The 17,895-nt window shown below is 44.1% G+C and overlaps 2 protein-coding genes across 2 annotated transcripts in view; both read right to left on the bottom strand.

The window, feature by feature from the left end:
- Window positions 1–1,759: 1,759 nt before the first annotated feature.
- Window positions 1,760–8,424, bottom strand: LOC139369522 (uncharacterized). Its single transcript, XM_071108764.1, has 3 exons — window positions 7,353–8,424; window positions 5,402–7,267; window positions 1,760–1,916 (listed from the first exon to the last, which is right to left on the bottom strand). Exons 2-3 carry the CDS (start codon window positions 6,577–6,579, stop codon window positions 1,760–1,762), a joined length of 1,335 nt encoding a protein of 444 aa, XP_070964865.1. The 5' UTR covers window positions 6,580–7,267; window positions 7,353–8,424.
- A 1,378-nt stretch (window positions 8,425–9,802) lies between these two features.
- Window positions 9,803–17,895, bottom strand: part of LOC139371464 (inositol hexakisphosphate kinase 1-like) — a 39,333-nt gene continuing 31,240 nt past the window's right edge. The window contains exons 4-5 of the mRNA XM_071111898.1: window positions 16,954–17,129; window positions 9,803–11,596 (exon numbers count right to left, since the gene is read on the bottom strand). Of these exons, the coding sequence (XP_070967999.1) occupies window positions 10,907–11,596; window positions 16,954–17,129 (866 nt within the window). The 3' untranslated portion in view covers window positions 9,803–10,906. The remainder of the gene's footprint in view (window positions 11,597–16,953; window positions 17,130–17,895) is intronic.

A 17,895-nucleotide genomic window follows, 5' to 3' on the forward strand; every position in this document is an offset into this window, starting at 1 on the left:
GTATGTATAGTGTAGACAAAACATTAGGAACACCTGCTCTTTCCATGACAGAGACTGACCAGGTGAATCCAGGTGAAACCTATGATCCCTTATTGATGTTACCTGTTAAATCCACTTCAATCAGTGTAGTTGAAGGGGAGGAGACGGGGTTAAATAAGGATTTAAAAGCCTTGAGACAATTTAGACATGGATTGTGTATGTGTGCCATTCAGAGGGTGAATAGGCAAGACAAAATATTTAAGAGCCTTTGAACGGGATATGGTAGTAGGTGCCAGGCACACCGGTTTGGGTCAAGAATTGCAATGCTGCTGGATTTCTCACACTCAACAGTTTCCCGTGTGTTTCAAGAAGGGTGGTCCACCACCCAAAGGACATCCAGCCAACTGGACACAACTGTGGGAAGCATTGGAGTCGCCATGGGCCAGCATCCCTGTGGAACGCTTTCGACACCTTGTAGAGTCCAATGCCCCGACGAATTGAGCAATGACAGGTTAGAACAGGGCATGTTTTCATAAACCTGATCTAGGATCAGGTCCTGTCCATATAAAATTAGCTTAAAACAGGGCATGTTTTCATAAACCTGATCTAGGATCAGGTCCTGTCCATATAAAATCAGGTTAAAACAGGGCATGTATTCATAAACCTGATCTAGGATCAGGTCCTGTCCATAGAATCGTATTCATTTTGATCTAAAAGGCGTGTGAAGTCCTGTTCTCCTGCTGGTCCTGAGGCGCCCTCTTGTGGGACGTACGTGTAAATGTGTGGTTACAGTGTGTATGGGCCTGAAACCTTCTACCACCGTCTACTAGTGCACTTTCAGAAACAACCCCTAGCCTCTAATCCTTCCACACTAGTGTAGATCTGAAAGGAAGGATAAGGTGTCAGCAATATAGAGGAAATACCACCAAGCCAACCAGAGCACAGCAATATGGAGGAAATACCACCAAGCCAACCAGAGCACAGCAATATAGAGGAAATACCACCAAGCCAACTAGAGCACAGCAATATAGAGGAAATACCACCAAGCCAACCAGAGCACAGCAATATAGAGGAAATACCACCAAGCCAACCAGAGCACAGCAATATGGAGGAAATACCACCAAGCCAACCAGAGCACAGCAATATAGAGGAAATACCACCAAGCCAACCAGAGCACAGCAATATGGAGGAAATACCACCAAGCCAACCAGAGCACAGCAATATAGAGGAAATACCACCAAGCCAACTAGAGCACAGCAATATAGAGGAAATACCACCCCTAGTTGAGAGGTGATGAGACTCAGGTACCCCCATTGGTTCTGGTATAGACAAGGTGCAAATAACGTTTGCAATTTGGCAGACCCCGTGTAACACCTGCACAGGATCGGTACATCCGAACATCACACCTACAGGACAGGTACAGGATGGCAACAACAACTGCCCGAGTTACACCAGGAACGCACAATCCTTCCATCAGTACTCAGACTGTCCGGAATTGGCTGAGAGAGGCTGAACTGAGGGGCTTGTAGACCTGTTATAATGCAGGTCCTCACCAGACATCACCGACAACAACATCGCCTATGGGCACAAACCCACCGTTGCTGGACCAGAGACAGGACTGGCAAAAAGTGCTCTTCACTGACGAGTCACGGTTTTGTCTCACCAGAGGTGATGGTCGGATTCGCGTTTATCATCGAAGGAATGAGCTTTACACCGAGGCCTGTACTCTAGAGCGGGATCGATTTGGAGGTGGAGGGTCCATCATGGTCTGGGCGGTGTTTTACAGCATCATCAGACTGAGCTTGTCGTCATTGCAGGCAATCTCAACGCTGTGCGTTACAGGGAAGACATCCTTCTCCCTCATGTGGTACCCTTCCTGCAGGCTCATCCTGACATGACCCTCCAGCATGACAATGCCACCAGCCACAATGCTCGTTCTGAGTGTGATTTCCTGCAAGACAGGAATGTCAGTGTTCTACCATGGCCAGTGAAGAGCCCGGACCTCAATCCCATTGAGCACGTCTGGGACCTGTTGGATCGGAGGGTGAGGGCTAGGGCCATTCCCCCCAGAAATGTCCAGGAACTTGCAGGTGCCTTGGTGGAAGAGTGGAGTAACATCTCACAGCCAGAACTGGCAAATCTGGTGCAGTCCATGAGGAGGAGATGCACTCCAGTACTTAATGCCTAGTGGATACACCAGATACTGACTGTTACTTTTGATTTTAACCCCCCCCCCCCCATCAAAACAAAACCCCGCCTGGTCACTGACTGACTCTACCTTTCCTAATACCTCCTAGACTATATGTTCTGGTGAAAGACATTTCATGAATGGCCTCATGCATTATTGCTTAATCAGGATACTTCTAGAAGGATCAGATTAGCCTGTGGCATATTTAATATGATATACAGGGTCGGAAGTTTACATACACTTAAGTCGGAGTCATTAAAACTCGTTTTTAAACCACTCCACACATTTCTTGTTAACACACTATAGGTTTTGGCAAGTCGGTTAGGACATCTACTTTGTGCATGATGCAAGTCATTTTCCCAACAATTGTTTACAGATTATTTCACGTATAATTCACTGTATCACAATTCCAGTGGGTCAGAAGTTTACATTCACTAAGTTGACTATGCCTTTAAACAGCTTGGAAAATTCCAGAAAATTATGTCATGGCTTGAGAAGCTTCTGATAGGCTAACTGACATCATTTGAGTCAATTGCAGGTGTACCTGTGGATGTATTTCAAGGCCTACCTTCAAACTCAGTGCCTCTTTGCTTGACATCATGGGAAAATCAAAAGAAATCAGCCAAGACCTCAGAAAAAAAACTGCAGACCTCCACCAGTCTGGTTCATCATTGAGAGCAATTTTCAAATGCCTGAAGGTACCATGTTCATCTGTACAAATAATAGTAAGCAAGTATAAACACCATGGGACCACGCAGCCATCATACCGCTCAGGAAGGAGACGCGTTCTGTCTCCTAGAGATGAATGTACTTTGGTGCGAAAAGTGCAAATCAATCCCAGAACAACAGCAAAGGACCTTGTGAAGATGCTGGAGGAATCAGGTACAAAAGTATCTATATCCACAGTAAAACGAGTCCTATATCAACATAACCTGAAAGGCCGCTCAGCAAGGAAGAAGCCACTACTCCAAAACCGCCATAAAAAAGCCAGACTACGGTTTGCAACTGCACATGGGGACAAAGATGGTACTTTTTGGAGAAATGTCCTCTGGTCACATGAAACAAAAATAGAACTGTTTGGCCATAATGACCATCGTTATGTTTGGAGGAAAAAGGAGGAGGTTTGCAAGCCGAAGAACACCATCCCAACCGTGAAGCATGGGGGTGGCAGCATCATGTTGTGGGAGTGCTTTGCTGCAGGAGGGACTGGTGCACTTCACAAAATAGATTGCATCATGAGGATGGACAAATATGTGGATATATTGAAGCAACATCTCAAGACATCAGTCAGGAAGTAAAGCCTCTAGCAGCCCAAAGAAGACTCTAGCAGTCCGAAGAAGACTCTAGCAGCCCGAAGAAGACTCTAGCAGCCCGAAGAAGACTCTAGCAGCCCGAAGAAGACTCTAGCAGCCCGAAGAAGACTCTAGCAGCACGAAGAAGACTCTAGCAGCACGAAGAAGACTCTAGCAGCACGAAGAAGACTCTAGCAGCACGAAGAAGACTCTAGCAGCACGAAGAAGACTCTAGCAGCACGAAGAAGACTCTAGCAGCACGAAGAAGACTCTAGCAGCACGAAGAAGACTCTAGCAGCACGAAGAAGACTCTAGCAGTTGAAACATGTTGCAGTTGATTTTAGACAGTAAGAATGAAATACAAAATAAGAGACGAAAAAAAACAGACACAGAAACATTTTTTTCTTAAATAAATGGTTTTATAGCTCACATTCAAAGTTGTCATAAAGATGTCATATTATAATTCTTAAAAAATATCCATCCATGCAACAACAACAAAAGGAAAAAGATACTCTCGGCTAATATATATATATATATATATTTTTCTTCTACAAGTAATTTCTCAGATCTATGGAAACACTGATAACATCAACCACAGAGGAAGAATTCCCACTTCTTCTTCTCCTCCCTTTATTGACTCGTGTGGATTTTCCTTTTCATCTTTTGTAACATTTTGATTAGTATATTCCATTATCTTTGTTCAAAATGGCACCCTATTCCCTATATAGAGCACTACTTTTGACCAGGGACCATTGGGCTCCCGAGTGGTACTGCATATCAGTGCTAGAGGTGTCACTACAGACCCTGGTTTGATTCCAGGCTGTATAACAACCGACCGCGATTGGGAGTCCCAAAGGGCGGCACACAATTGGCTCAGCATCGTCCGGTTTTGGCCGTCATTGTAAATAAGAATTTGTTCTTAATTTACTTACCTAGTTAAATAAAGGTTAAATTAATAAAAATACAAGTAGTACACTATAGGGAATCGGGCTCTGGTCTAAAGTAGTACACTATAGGGAATAGGGCTCTGGTCTAAAGTAGTACACTATAGGGAATAGGGCTCTGGTCTAAAGTAGTGCACTATAGGGAATAGGGCTCTGGTCTAAAGTAGTACACTATAGGGAATCGGGCTCTGGTCTAAAGTAGTACACTATAGGGAATCGGGCTCTGGTCTAAAGTAGTACACTATAGGGAATAGGGCTCTGGTCTAAAGTAGTGCACTATAGGGAATAGGGCTCTGGTCTAAAGTAGTACACTATAGGGAATCGGGCTCTGGTCTAAAGTAGTACACTATAGGGAATAGGGCTCTGGTCTATAGTAGTACACTATAGGGAATAGGGCTCTGGTCTAAAGTAGTACACTATAAGGAATAGGGCTCTGGTCTAAAGTAGTGCACTATAAAGGGAATAGGGCTCTGGTCTAAAGTAGTGCACTACATAGGGAATAGGGCTCTGGTCTAAAGTAGTGCACTAAATAGGGAATAGGGCTCTGGTCTAAAGTAGTGCACTATAGGGAATAGGGCTCTGGTCTATAGTAGTACACTATAGGGAATAGGGCTCTGGTCTAAAGTAGTGCACTATAGGGAACAGGGCTCTGGTCTAAAGTAGTGCACTATAGGGAATAGGGCTCTGGTCTAAAGTAGTGCACTATAGGGAATAGGGCTCTGGTCTATAGTAGTACACTATATAGGGAATAGGGCTCTGGTCTAAAGTAGTGCACTATAGGGAATAGGGTGCCATTTGGAACGTGCTGTCGTCTCTGGTGGTTTGTTTGGCCGCAAACTAAAACACATTTTCCTTTAGGAAACAATAAATAAGAAGGAGAGTGACTTGACTTTTTAAATAATAGCTGTGGAGGAGAGTGACTTGACTTTTTAAATAATAGTTGTGGAGGAGAGTGACTTGACTTTTTAAATAATAGTTGTGGAGGAGAGTGACTTGACTTTTTAAATAATAGCTGTGGAGGAGAGTGACTTGACTTTTTAAATAATAGCTGTGGAGGAGAGTGACTTGACTTTTTAAATAATAGCTGTGGAGGAGAGTGACTTGACTTTTTAAATAATAGTTGTGGAGGAGAGTGACTTGACTTTTTAAATAATAGCTGTGGAGGAGAGTGACTTGACTTTTTAAATAATAGTTGTGGAGGAGAGTGACTTGACTTTTTAAATAATAGTTGTGGAGGAGAGTGACTTGACTTTTTAAATAATAGCTGTGGAGGAGAGTGACTTGACTTTTTAAATAATAGCTGTGGAGGAGAGTGACTTGACTTTTTAAATAATAGCTGTGGAGGAGAGTGACTTGACTTTTTAAATAATAGTTGTGGAGGAGAGTGACTTGACTTTTTAAATAATAGCTGTGGAGGAGAGTGACTTGACTTTTTAAATAATAGCTGTGGAGGAGAGTGACTTGACTTTTTAAATAATAGTTGTGGAGGAGAGTGACTTGACTTTTTAAATAATAGTTGTGGAGGAGAGTGACTTGACTTTGTAAATAATAGTTGTGGAGGAGAGTGACTTGATTTTTTAAATAATAGTTGTGGAGGAGAGTGACTTGACTTTTTAAATAATAGTTGTGGAGGAGAGTGACTTGACTTTTTAAATAATAGTTGTGGAGGAGAGTGACTTGACTTTTTAAATAATAGTTGTGGAGGAGAGTGACTTGACTTTTTAAATAATAGTTGTGGAGGAGAGTGACTTGATTTTTTAAATAATAGTTGTGGAGGAGAGTGACTTGACTTTTTAAATAATAGTTGTGGAGGAGAGTGACTTGACTTTTTAAATAATAGTTGTGGAGGAGAGTGACTTGACTTTTTAAATAATAGTTGTGGAGGAGAGTGACTTGACTTTTTAAATAATAGTTGTGGAGGAGAGTGACTTGACTTTTTAAATAATAGTTGTGGAGGAGAGTGACTTGACTTTTTAAATAATAGTTGTGGAGGAGAGTGACTTGACTTTTTAAATAATAGTTGTGGAGGAGAGTGACTTGACTTTTTAAATAATAGTTGTGGAGGAGAGTGACTTGACTTTTTAAATAATAGTTGTGGAGGAGAGTGACTTGACTTTTTAAATAATAGTTGTGGAGGAGAGTGACTTGACTTTTTAAATAATAGTTGTTTCTCCATAAACGCCAATATCCAGAAACAAGGGAGCACAAATGGAAACACAAATAGAACCGAATAGAATTGGTTCTAGAACCGAATAGAATTGGTTCTAGAACCGAATAGATTTGGTTCTAGAATCAGAATAGAATGTAGTAGATACATCTCTAAACCTTAAGTCAGTCATTCAACAGTTTTGTTATGTTGAGCTAATCTGACTGCAGTAGTAATAAGTGGTTTTATAATTCTGGACACGTCTAAAAAGTCAGTTCACGTGCTTGTGTAGAATTAGAGCATAGATAGACTTAAAGATAAAATATTATAGCACAGTAGTGCTTTTAGTCAGAGTAGGGTTGCAAAGTTCTGGTAACTTCCCCCCCAAAACCCATAGGTTTTTCCAGAACTATTGATAGAAGGATTCCGGATTTCCTGCTTTACGCCATCCATGATTCTGAGAACCTTCCAACTGGGGTTTCTCGATAAAACCTGGGAATTTTGGGGACGTTTATTTTTATTTTTTAGAAAGGTTGTGTGGTCATACGCACGTCCTTAAAAACTTTGTGACTGGGCTGTGTCGGATTGAAACGTTGTCGATAAAGCGCGTGGAGCATCAACAGTGTGAGGGCCTTCCTGTTCTTTACACATTTGGGGAAAGTTACCAGAAAGTGTGCACACACCTATCAGTGATATTCAACTGAAAAAAAGACCAGACCTGCATCCTGCCAGAGCATGCTGCTCTTCTCTATTTTACAGTAAAGCTCTCGTCTCTAACAGCAGAGGGGGGAAAAAGACCAGACCTGCATCCTGCCAGAGCATGCTGCTCTTCTCTGTTTTACAGTAAAGCTCTCATCTCTAACAGCAGAGGGGGAAAAAGACCAGACCTGCATCCTGCCAGAGCATGCTGCTCTTCTCTGTTTTACAGTAAAGCTCTCATCTCTAACAGCAGAGGGGGAAAAAATTATCCACATGAACTGTTATGATTTATGGCTACAGTGCAACATTCTACAACCAATCTACACAGAGAAACACCCTAACCAAATGACTGCCTCTCACTCCATGGTGAGTAGGCTGGGGGACAAAGGGAGGACACAGAAGAGGAAGAGAGTAGTGGAGGAAGAGTGGACAATCTCTTACTAACTTTCTGCTACATGTGTTAAAATGGAGGACCAAGGGTTCACTGTGTATCGGTGGTGAGAGAGTAGCAGACCTGGGTTCAAGTACTACTTCATAATCAGAGAGGACATAACAGGACTGTAGATGCTCCCTGTACGTTTCTCAAAATCTTTTAAATGCTTTGAGTGTTGAATTCAGTGTGCCTGTTGTTCCAGATCACGGGCAGGAGGATTTGCAGTTTTATGACAATTCTATTTGTTTCATTTTGCCATGCAAGCTCAATCAAGCCCTGCTTAAAGTATCTGAAATGATTTGAATCCAGGTCTGGCGAGAAGTCCGCCCCTTGACGTGACTTAATACCGCCAGAAGAAAATAAGTAACATTTAAAAAATAAAATAATAATAATAATCATGCTTTGATGCTTTCAATTCACCTTCTACAGTGCAAATTTTTTTTTTTAAAGGAAAGAGATATTTGATATTTTCAAGATCATAAAATCAGAGAAAGTTGTAAGGATGACGGGAGTCCCAATGGGACATGGCCCAGACATACCTGGGCTGGGACCGGCCTAAATACCAGACACTGGTAGAGGGAGGGACTGACCAAGATCAGGAACTAAATATATTTAAATAATTACATTCTACAACTTTAAATGAAACGGTCGGTTTTTGGAACTGAATAAGAGAGATGAGTATAAAAAGCAACAATATATAACGGATCGGTTTCTAAATTAGATGACCGACAGACAGACAGACAGACAGAGACAGACAGACAGAGACAGACAGAGAGACAGAGACACAGACAGACAGAGAGACAGAGACACAGACAGACAGACAGACAGACAGACAGACAGACAGACAGACAGACAGACAGACAGAGACAGACAGAGAGACAGACAGACAGACAGACAGACAGACAGACAGACAGACAGACAGACAGAGACAGACAGAGAGACAGACAGACAGACAGACAGACAGACAGACAGACAGACAGAGACAGACAGACAGGCAGAGCTGCGTGGTATTTCAGCCTGAAGGTTGCATCCCTTAATAGCACACTATTCCCCATGTAGGTCACTACTTATGACCAGGTTCCATAGGGCTCTGGTGAAAAGTAGTGCACTAGATAGGGAATAGGGTGCTATTTCAGCCACACACGTGGGTTGTATTTATTTTTCTACTTATTGTAATCAAGAGGCAGAGCCAAGTATTTCCTGTTTAGCCCACTTCTTTGTTTTTACAGTAAAGCTCTCATCACTCACAGCTGCCTGGAAGAAAGACCTCACCCTAACCAACCCACCCATACACTGTCCCCACCAACCCTCATCACTCACAGCTGCCTGGAAGAAAGCTGCTCTTCTTTTGAAGCCCTGATAGGAATACTGCTATAAGGGACTTAGCTAAGTCCCCAAGACCTCAACCTAACCCAACCCAACCCACCCCACCCACACACTGTCCCCACCAACCCTCAACACACACAGATAGACAGATCGCTCTTCCCTGTACCAGTCCCACACCGGAGACAGGCTAAAATGGCAATATTCCCTATATAGTTCACTACTTTAGACCAAAGCCTTATGGGTTTCCCTATGGGCCCTGGTACAAAGTAGTGCACTATAAAGAGAATAGATTGACATTTGGGACAAAGACAAGGACCTGGACTTGCCCTGAGCAGTGGCAGCTTTACTTTCAAACCAAACCCTGCAATACTTCAGCTGGCCACATAGCGGCGACAAACCCACAAGGCAAACAGACATTGCCCCTCTGTTTTCCTTCAGAGGAATGGCAGCCATCTCTGTCCAGGAGGAGAGGATATAACAGGACTGTAGATGCTCCCTGTACGTTTCTCATGAGTCTACCCTAGCAGAGAGGATATAACAGGACTGTAGATGCTCCCTGTACATTTCTCATGAGTCTACCCTAGCAGAGAGGATATAACAGGACTGTAGATGCTCCCTGTACGTTTCTCATGAGTCTACCCTAGCAGAGAGGATATAACAGGACTTTAGATGCTCCCTGTACATTTCTCATGAGTCTACCCTAGCAGAGAGGATATAACAGGACTGTAGATGCTCCCTGTATGTTTCTCATGAGTCTACCCTAGCAGAGAGGATATAACAGGACTGTAGATGCTCCCTGTACATTTCTCATGAGTCTACCCTAGCAGAGAGGATATAACAGGACTGTAGATGCTCCCTGTACGTTTCTCATGAGTCTACCCTAGCAGAGAGGATATAACAGGACTGTAGATGCTCCCTGTACGTTTCTCATGAGTCTACCCTAGCAGAGAGGATATAACAGGACTGTAGATGCTTCCTGTATGTTTCTCATGAGTCTACCCTAGCAGAGAGGATATAACAGGACTGTAGATGCTCCCTGTACGTTTCTCATGAGTCTACCCTAGCAGAGAGGATATAACAGGACTGTAGATGCTCCCTGTACGTTTCTCATGAGTCTACCCTAGCAGAGAGGATATAACAGGACTGTAGATGCTCCCTGTACGTTTCTCATGAGTCTACCCTAGCAGAGAGGATATAACAGGACTATAGATGCTCCCTGTACGTTTCTCATGAGTCTACCCCTAGAAGGAGCACAACAGTCAGAGAGTGACCTTTACAGCCTAAGTTCATGACCTTTAACCTTTACATTCAAGACAGTAGCCTTCCACTTCATCACTCAGGTTCTTCTCGTTTCATATTAATTCTGAACTTTTCTTTCTTTCTCCAAATATAATCATGAAGGACAGGGTAGTAGCACTTAGGGAGAGGAGGAGGATGAGGAGGGTGGAGAGATCTGAAGACGCAGGATGAAGATGTGTCAGGTTACAGCTACAGGTTCTCTTCTCCTGAAAAGATGGCCATCGATACATCCCAAATGGCACCCTATTCCCTACATAGTGCACTTATTTTGACCCGAGCCCTGTGGGTCCTGGTGAAAGAGCCCTGTGGGCCCTGGTGAAAGAGACAAGTGGGCCCTGGTGAAAGAGACAAGTGGGCCCTGGTCAAAGAGACAAGTGGGCCCTGGTCAAAGAGACAAGTGGGCCCTGGTCAAAGAGACAAGTGGGCCCTGGTCAAAGAGACAAGTGGGCCCTGGTCAAAGAGCCCTGTGGGCCCTGGTCAAAGAGCCCTGTGGGCCCTGGTCAAAGAGCCCTGTGGGCCCTGGTCTAAAGTAGTGCACTATAAAGGGAATGGGGGATACCATTTGAGACACACCCTATGTGTCAGTCCCAGGTTCTACCGCTACAGGTTCTCCTCCCTTATGCCCTCCAAGATCTTGATGAGGCTCTCCAATCCAAACACGTAGCCTCGGTCCGGCCCGTCGTGCACCGTCTGGTCGTCACGGAAACCTTTGAAGGTGCTGTGGGCAAAGTCTATCATGCGGACGTCCACACTGATGCTGGGGCTGGAGGGGCGGGGTGGAGGACGAGGGGGGCCGTGAGGGTCCGAGGGAGGCTGCTGTGGCTGTGGAGGGGTGGGGAGGAAGTGTGGTGGTGGTAGGAGAGCCTGGGGGAGCTGGAGGGGTTCTTCGGTCGGTCTCTGGACCGTTTGGAGATCCAATACTAAACCCGGTCCCTGGACACCCGTTCCTACTCCTGGGTTGACCAGCACCACCTCCTCCTTCTCTGAGGGCATCTCAGCGGCTGGCTGTGGTACAAGCCGTGGTGCTTTCTGCCAGACGTAGGCCAGCTCAGGCTCCTTCCCCTCATAGATGATGAGCAGGGAGGATGAATAGAAGCGGTAGGTGGTCTGTTTCTCCAGAACGGCCTTCAGGCTGCGTAGTTTACACAGCATGGGTTCAAACAGGTCCTTCCTGAGCGACGCCCCGTTGTGCAGGTATTGGTGGAGAGCGTGGCGGAATCCCTCGATGGACAGGCTGCGGCCGTAGTACTTGTTCCTGCACAGATAGTGGCCCGTATCCATCTGGTACACCTGGACCATAGAACCACAGAAAGAACAGAGGTTACACGTGGACCACAGAACCTGGCCCATACACTACACAGACCGGTGCAGCTAACCAATCAGATTTGCAGTAGGCCTATATGCAAATTGACCATTGTCAAAAACAGATCTGTGCCATTTACTTTGAACTGGACCGTGTTTACAGCATGAGTGGTCGTGAGTAGATGCACTAGACTGTGTTTACAGCATGAGTGGTCGTGATCAGATGAGTAGTTGTGCTTGTTTTGTTCATATCCTTTGCTAGCTAGTGAGTTATTAGCCCAGTTATAGATAATCTAATCAGCAATGGGAGTGATTGCTCCCTACATTTAATTGAAAAGCGAGTCAGGTAAAGAGCTTTCGTGTTGTACTTTGAGACAGGATTGAATAAGCTAAGTAGCTAATAGGCAGAGGGTAGCATCATGTGTCTAATTCTCTGTAATAATGGTATGGGAATAAGGAATTTCATTTTGTAAAGTGGTTTCTTGCATCCAACAACATTTTCAGTCACCTTGTCTGAAGGACAAGTGGATAAATAGGTTAATGCCCTGCATGTTTTTTTTTCAAAAGTCTCATGGAATGTAGGCCTACACTATAATCCACTATAGTATTTTTCTACGGCTGGCCATGCTTTCCACCTAGCTACCCCTACCCTGGTCAACAGCCCTGCACTCCCCACAGCAACTCGCCCAAGACAAACCCCATTTCTCCTTCACCCAAATCCAGATAGCTGATGTTCTGAAAGAGCTGCAAAATCTGGACCCCTACAATTCCGCCGGGCTAGACAATCTGGACCCTTTCTTTCTAAAATGATCTGCCGAAATTGTTGGCAAACCCTATTACTATCCGGTTCAACCTCTCTTTCGTATTGTCTGAGATTCCCAAAGATTGGAAAGCTGCCGCGGTCATCCCCCTCTTCAAAGGGGGAGACACTCTAGACACAAACTGCTACAGACCTATATCTATCCTACCCTGTCTTTCTAAGGTCTTTGAAAGTCAAGTTAACAAACAGATTACTGACCATTTCGAAACCCACCATACCTTCTCCGCTATGCAATCTGGTTTCATCAGAGCTGGTCATGGGTGCACCTCAGTCACGCTCAAGGTTCTAAACAACATCATAACCACCATAAGAGACATTACTGTGCAGCCGTATTCATCGACCTGGCCAAGGCTTTCGACTCTGTCAATCACCACATTCTTATTGGCAGACTCAACAGCCTTGGTTTCTCAAATGATTGCCTCGCCTGGTTCACAAACTACTTCTCTAATACAGTTTGGTGTGTCAAATCGGAGGGCCTGCTGTCCGGACCTCTGGCAGTCTCTATAGGGGGTGCCACAGGGTTCAATTCTCGGGCCGGCTCTCTTCTCTGTATACATCAATGATGTTGTTCTTGCTGCTGGTGATTCTCTGATCCACCTCTACGCAGACGACACCATGCTGTATACTTCTGGCCCTTCTTTGGACACTGTGTTAACTAACCTCCAAACGAGCGTCAATGCCATACAACTCTCCTTCCGTGGCCTCCAACTGCTCTTAAATGCTAGAAAAACTAAATGTATGCTCTTCAACCGATCGCTGCCTGCACCTGCCCGCCTGTCCAGCATCACTACTCTGGACGGTTCTGACTTAGAATACGTGGACAACTATAAATACCTAGGTGTCTGGTTAGACTGTAAACTCTACTTCCAGACTCACATTAAGCATCTACAATCCAAAATTAAATCTAGAATCGGCTTCCGATATCGCAACAAGGCATCCTTCACTCATGCTGCCAAACATACCCTCGTAAAACTGACCATCCTACCGATCCTCGACTTCGGTGATGTAATTTACAAAATAGACTCCAACACTCTACTCAACAAATTGGACGCAGTTTATCACAGTGCCATCCGTTTTGTCACCAAAGCCCCATATACTACCCACCACTGAGACCTGTACGCTCTCGTTGGTTGGCCCTCACTTCATTTTCGTTGCCAAACCCACTGGCTCCAGGTCATCTATAAGTCTTTGCTAGGTAAAGCCCCGCCTTATCTCAGCTCACTGGTCACCACAGCAGCACCCACTCGTAGCACGCGCTCAAGCAGGTATATCTCACTGGTCACCCCTAAAGTCAATTCCTCCTTTGGCCACATTTCCTTCCAGTTCTCTGCTGCCAATGACTGGAACGAACTGCAAAAATCACTAAAGCTGGAGACCCATATCTCCCTCACTAACTTTAAGCACCAGCTGTCAGAGCAGCTCACAGCACCTGTACATAGCCCATCTGTAAACAACCCATCTATCTACCTCAACCCCATACTGTATTTAATATTTATCTTGCTCCTTTGCATGCCAGTATCTCTACTTGCACATTCATCTTCTGCACATCTATCACTCCAGTGTTTAATTGCTATATTGTCATTTACTTCGCCGCCATGGCCTATTTATTGCCTTATCTTACCTCATTTGCATGTCACTGTACATAGACTTTTGTTCTACTGTATTATTGACTATGTTTTGTTTATTTCCATGTGTAACTCTGTGTTGTTGTTTGTGTCAAACTGCTTTGCTTTATCTTGGCCAGGTCGCAGTTGTAAATGAGAACTTGTTCTCAACTGGCCTACCTGGTTAAATAAAGGGTTAGAGTTATATATATAAATACCTGGTTAAATAAAGGGTTATATATATAAATACCTGGTTAAAGTTAAATACCTGGTTAAAGTTGAAATAAAAATAAATAAAATACATTATAACAGACAAATAGAGGTTAGACCTCTACCATTATAACAGACAGACAGAGAGGTTAGACCTCTACCATTATAACAGACAGACAGAGAGGTTAGACCTCTACCATTATAACAGACAGACAGAGAGGTTAGACCTCTACCATTATAACAGACAGACAGAGAGGTTAGACCTCTACCATTATAACAGACAGACAGAGAGGTTAGACCTCTACCATTAAAACAGACAGAAAGAGAGGCCATAAAAGAGATGAGAACACTGGTGAACGATCCATCTGATTTATCACAGTATAAATGGAGGGGGAGAGAAGGCCTTTTGAAGCTGGATGGAGGATAAATGCTGTGGCCATTGTCCTGTCTATGCTGCTGTTCTAGGCTCTACATTGCAAACAGACAGTCAGTCACGCCATCCGTCCCCCTGTAATTAATGTGTTGCTTCTAAACGTGTGTCTGGGAGTGTTGGGATAAAGGTGAAAGATTCATTTCAATTCCAATCGAATGGACAATAAAGCATCTATTCCATTCCAGTTGATAGGACATTCACCATTCTCTCTTCTGTCCTGCTCTGGTTACTGCTGTGGGTTTTTTGTCTGAGCCTAGGTGTTAGGAGAAATATAGAGACGCAAGTAAAGAATCTACAGCGTAGTAGGAGCTACTGTGTCTAGAGAGAACCTCAGAATCTACGGCGTAGTAGGAGCTACTGTCTAGAGAGAACCTCAGAATCTATGGCATAGTAGGAGCTACTGTGTCTAGAGACAATCATGCTCCTTCAGCATCCTTCTCCAATCAATCCATCAAGCTCCAGAACAGACAAATCAAGAAAGCTAATCAAGACTGCTAATACAGTGGGGCAAAACCATATTTAGTCAGTCACCAATTGTGCAAGTTCTCCCACTTAAAAAGATGAGAGAGGCCTGTAATTTTCATCATAGGTACAGAAAATCACATTGTAGGATTTTTAATGAATTTATTTGCAAATTATGGTGGAAAATAAGTATTTGGTCACCTACAAACAAGCAAGATTTCTGGCTCTCACAGACCTGTAACTTCTTCTTTAAGAGGCTCCTCTGTCCTCCACTCGTTACCTGTATTAATGGCACCTGTTTGAACTTGTTATCAGTATAAAATACACCTGTCCACAACCTCAAACAGTCACACTCCACTATGGCCAAGACCAAAGAGCTGTCAAAGGACACCAGAAACAAAATTGTAGACCTGCACCAGGCTGGGAAGACTGAATCTGCAATAGGTAAGCAGCTTGGTTTGAAGAAATCAACTGTGGGAGCAATTATTAGGAAATGGAAGACATACAAGACCACTGATAATCTCCCTCGATCTGGGGCTCCACGCAAGATCTCACCCCGTGGGGTCAAAATGATCACAAGAACGGTGAGCAAAAATCCCAGAACCACACGGGGGGACCTAGTGAATGACCTGCATAGAGCTGGGACCAAAGTAACAAAGCCTACCATCAGTAACACTACGCCACCAGGGACTCAAATCCTGCAGTGCCAGACGTGTCCCCCTGCTTAAGCCAGTACATGTCCAGGCCCGTCTGAAGTTTGCTAGAGAGCATTTGGATGATCCAGAAGAAGATTGGGAGAATGTCATATGGTCAGATGAAACCAAAATATAACTTTTTGGTAAAAACTCAACTCGTCGTGTTTGGAGGACAAAGAATGCTGAGTTTCATCCAAAGAACACCATACCTACTGTGAAGCATGGGGGTGGAAACATCATGCTTTGGGGCTGTTTTTCTACAAAGGGACCAGGACGACTGATCCGTGTAAAGGAAAAAATGAATGGGGCCATGTATCGTGAGATTTTGAGTGAAAACCTCCTTCCATCGGCAAGGGCATTGAAGATGAAACGTGGCTGGGTCTTTCAGCATGACAATGATCCCAAACACACCACCCGGGCAATGAAGGAGTGGCTTCGTAAGAAGCATTTCAAGGTCCTGGAGTGGCCTAGCCAGTCTCCAGATCTCAACCCCATAGAAAATCTTTGGAGGGAGTCCGTGTTGCCCAGCAACAGCCCCAAAACATCACTGCTCTAGAGGAGATCTGCATGGAGGAATGGGCCAAAATACCAGCAACAGTGTGTGAAAACCTTGTGAAGGGTATATAACAAAGTATTGAGATACATTTTTGTTATTGACCAAATACTTATTTTGCACCATAATTTGCAAATAAATTCATTAAAAATCCTACAATGTGATTTTCTGGATTTTTTTTCTCATTTTGTCTGTCATAGTTGAAGTGTACCTATGATGAAAATTACAGGCCTCTCTCATCTTTTTAAGTGGGAGAACTTGCACAATTGGTGGCTGACTAAATACTTTTTTGCCCCACTGTATATAATTGATGGTACATATTTTAAGCATAATGCATCCATTGAATGGTAGGGAGCATGATTGTTCGTTGACATGTCTTCTTGGCTTGGTATCCCTTGCATAAGACGTCTCCTAACTTCAATGAGACTTCCATGTGAAATAAAGTTTAACAGAAGGTCACAATTTCCTGAAGAAATGTGGGTGTTTGCTTCAGCTGTCTGAAAGCCTTTAGTGGAAAAACATCAATATTAACAAATGGTAAACAAACAATAAGTAGGACAGCCCTCACCTGCATTCCACAGACTCGCACCCCCAGCGTGGCGGAGGTGCTCTGTTCACACTTCTTCATCTGCCTGGCTGCCTTCTCCTCCGAGGCATCATCCCCGTGCTGCCGCGTGCCCATCTTCAGGTCCAGGATGCACGGGTAGCTGAAGTGATGGACCACGTTCTCCAGGAGCAGGAACTCTAGGAGGGGTCAGAGGTCAAGGAGAACAACGCTCTCTCTCTCTCGCTCTCTTCGTGAACAGGGAATTAGCTAAACAGTCAAAGTAATGTTCATTCAGGGTCCTAAGACTGTGGAGGAGGTGAGTTGGACTCACGTTATGAGATAGTTCTGACTGCTACTTCAAATCCGTGTCACCCTCGGTCCAAGAGGGCATTTCCTCTTGTTCTGACGGTGTGTCTATTAGAGCGTATATCTTCCTGGGTTCAGAGCTTACTGACTCAAACACTTTGTAGAAATAGTGTAAGTCCGGGCAGCAGGGTAGCCTAGTGGTTAGAGCGTTGGACTAGTAACCGGAAGGTTTGCAAGTTCAAATCCCCGAGCTGACAAGGTACAAATCTGTCGTTCTGCCCCTGAACAGGCAATTAACCCGCTGTTCCTAGGCCGTCATTGAAAATAAGAATTTGTTCTTAATAACCTGTTGAATCTAGGGGGCACTATTTTAATTTTTGGAAAAATAACATTCCCAAAGTAAACGGGCTATTTTGTCAGGACAAGATGCTAGAATATGCATATAATTGACAGCTTAGGATAGGAAACACTCTAAAGTTTCCAAAACTGTAAAAATATTGTCAGTGAGTATAACAGAAGTGATATTGCAGGTGAAAGCCTGAGAAAAATCCAATCAGGAAGTGACTCATGTTTTGAAAACTCTGCGTTCCGATGCATCCCTATTGAGCAGTGAATGGGCTATCAACCAGATTAGTTTCACGCCTTTATGTTGAAGAA

The sequence above is a fragment of the Oncorhynchus clarkii genome, chromosome 17, assembly GCF_045791955.1.
Source record: "Oncorhynchus clarkii lewisi isolate Uvic-CL-2024 chromosome 17, UVic_Ocla_1.0, whole genome shotgun sequence".
Classification (NCBI taxonomy): domain Eukaryota; kingdom Metazoa; phylum Chordata; class Actinopteri; order Salmoniformes; family Salmonidae; genus Oncorhynchus; species Oncorhynchus clarkii.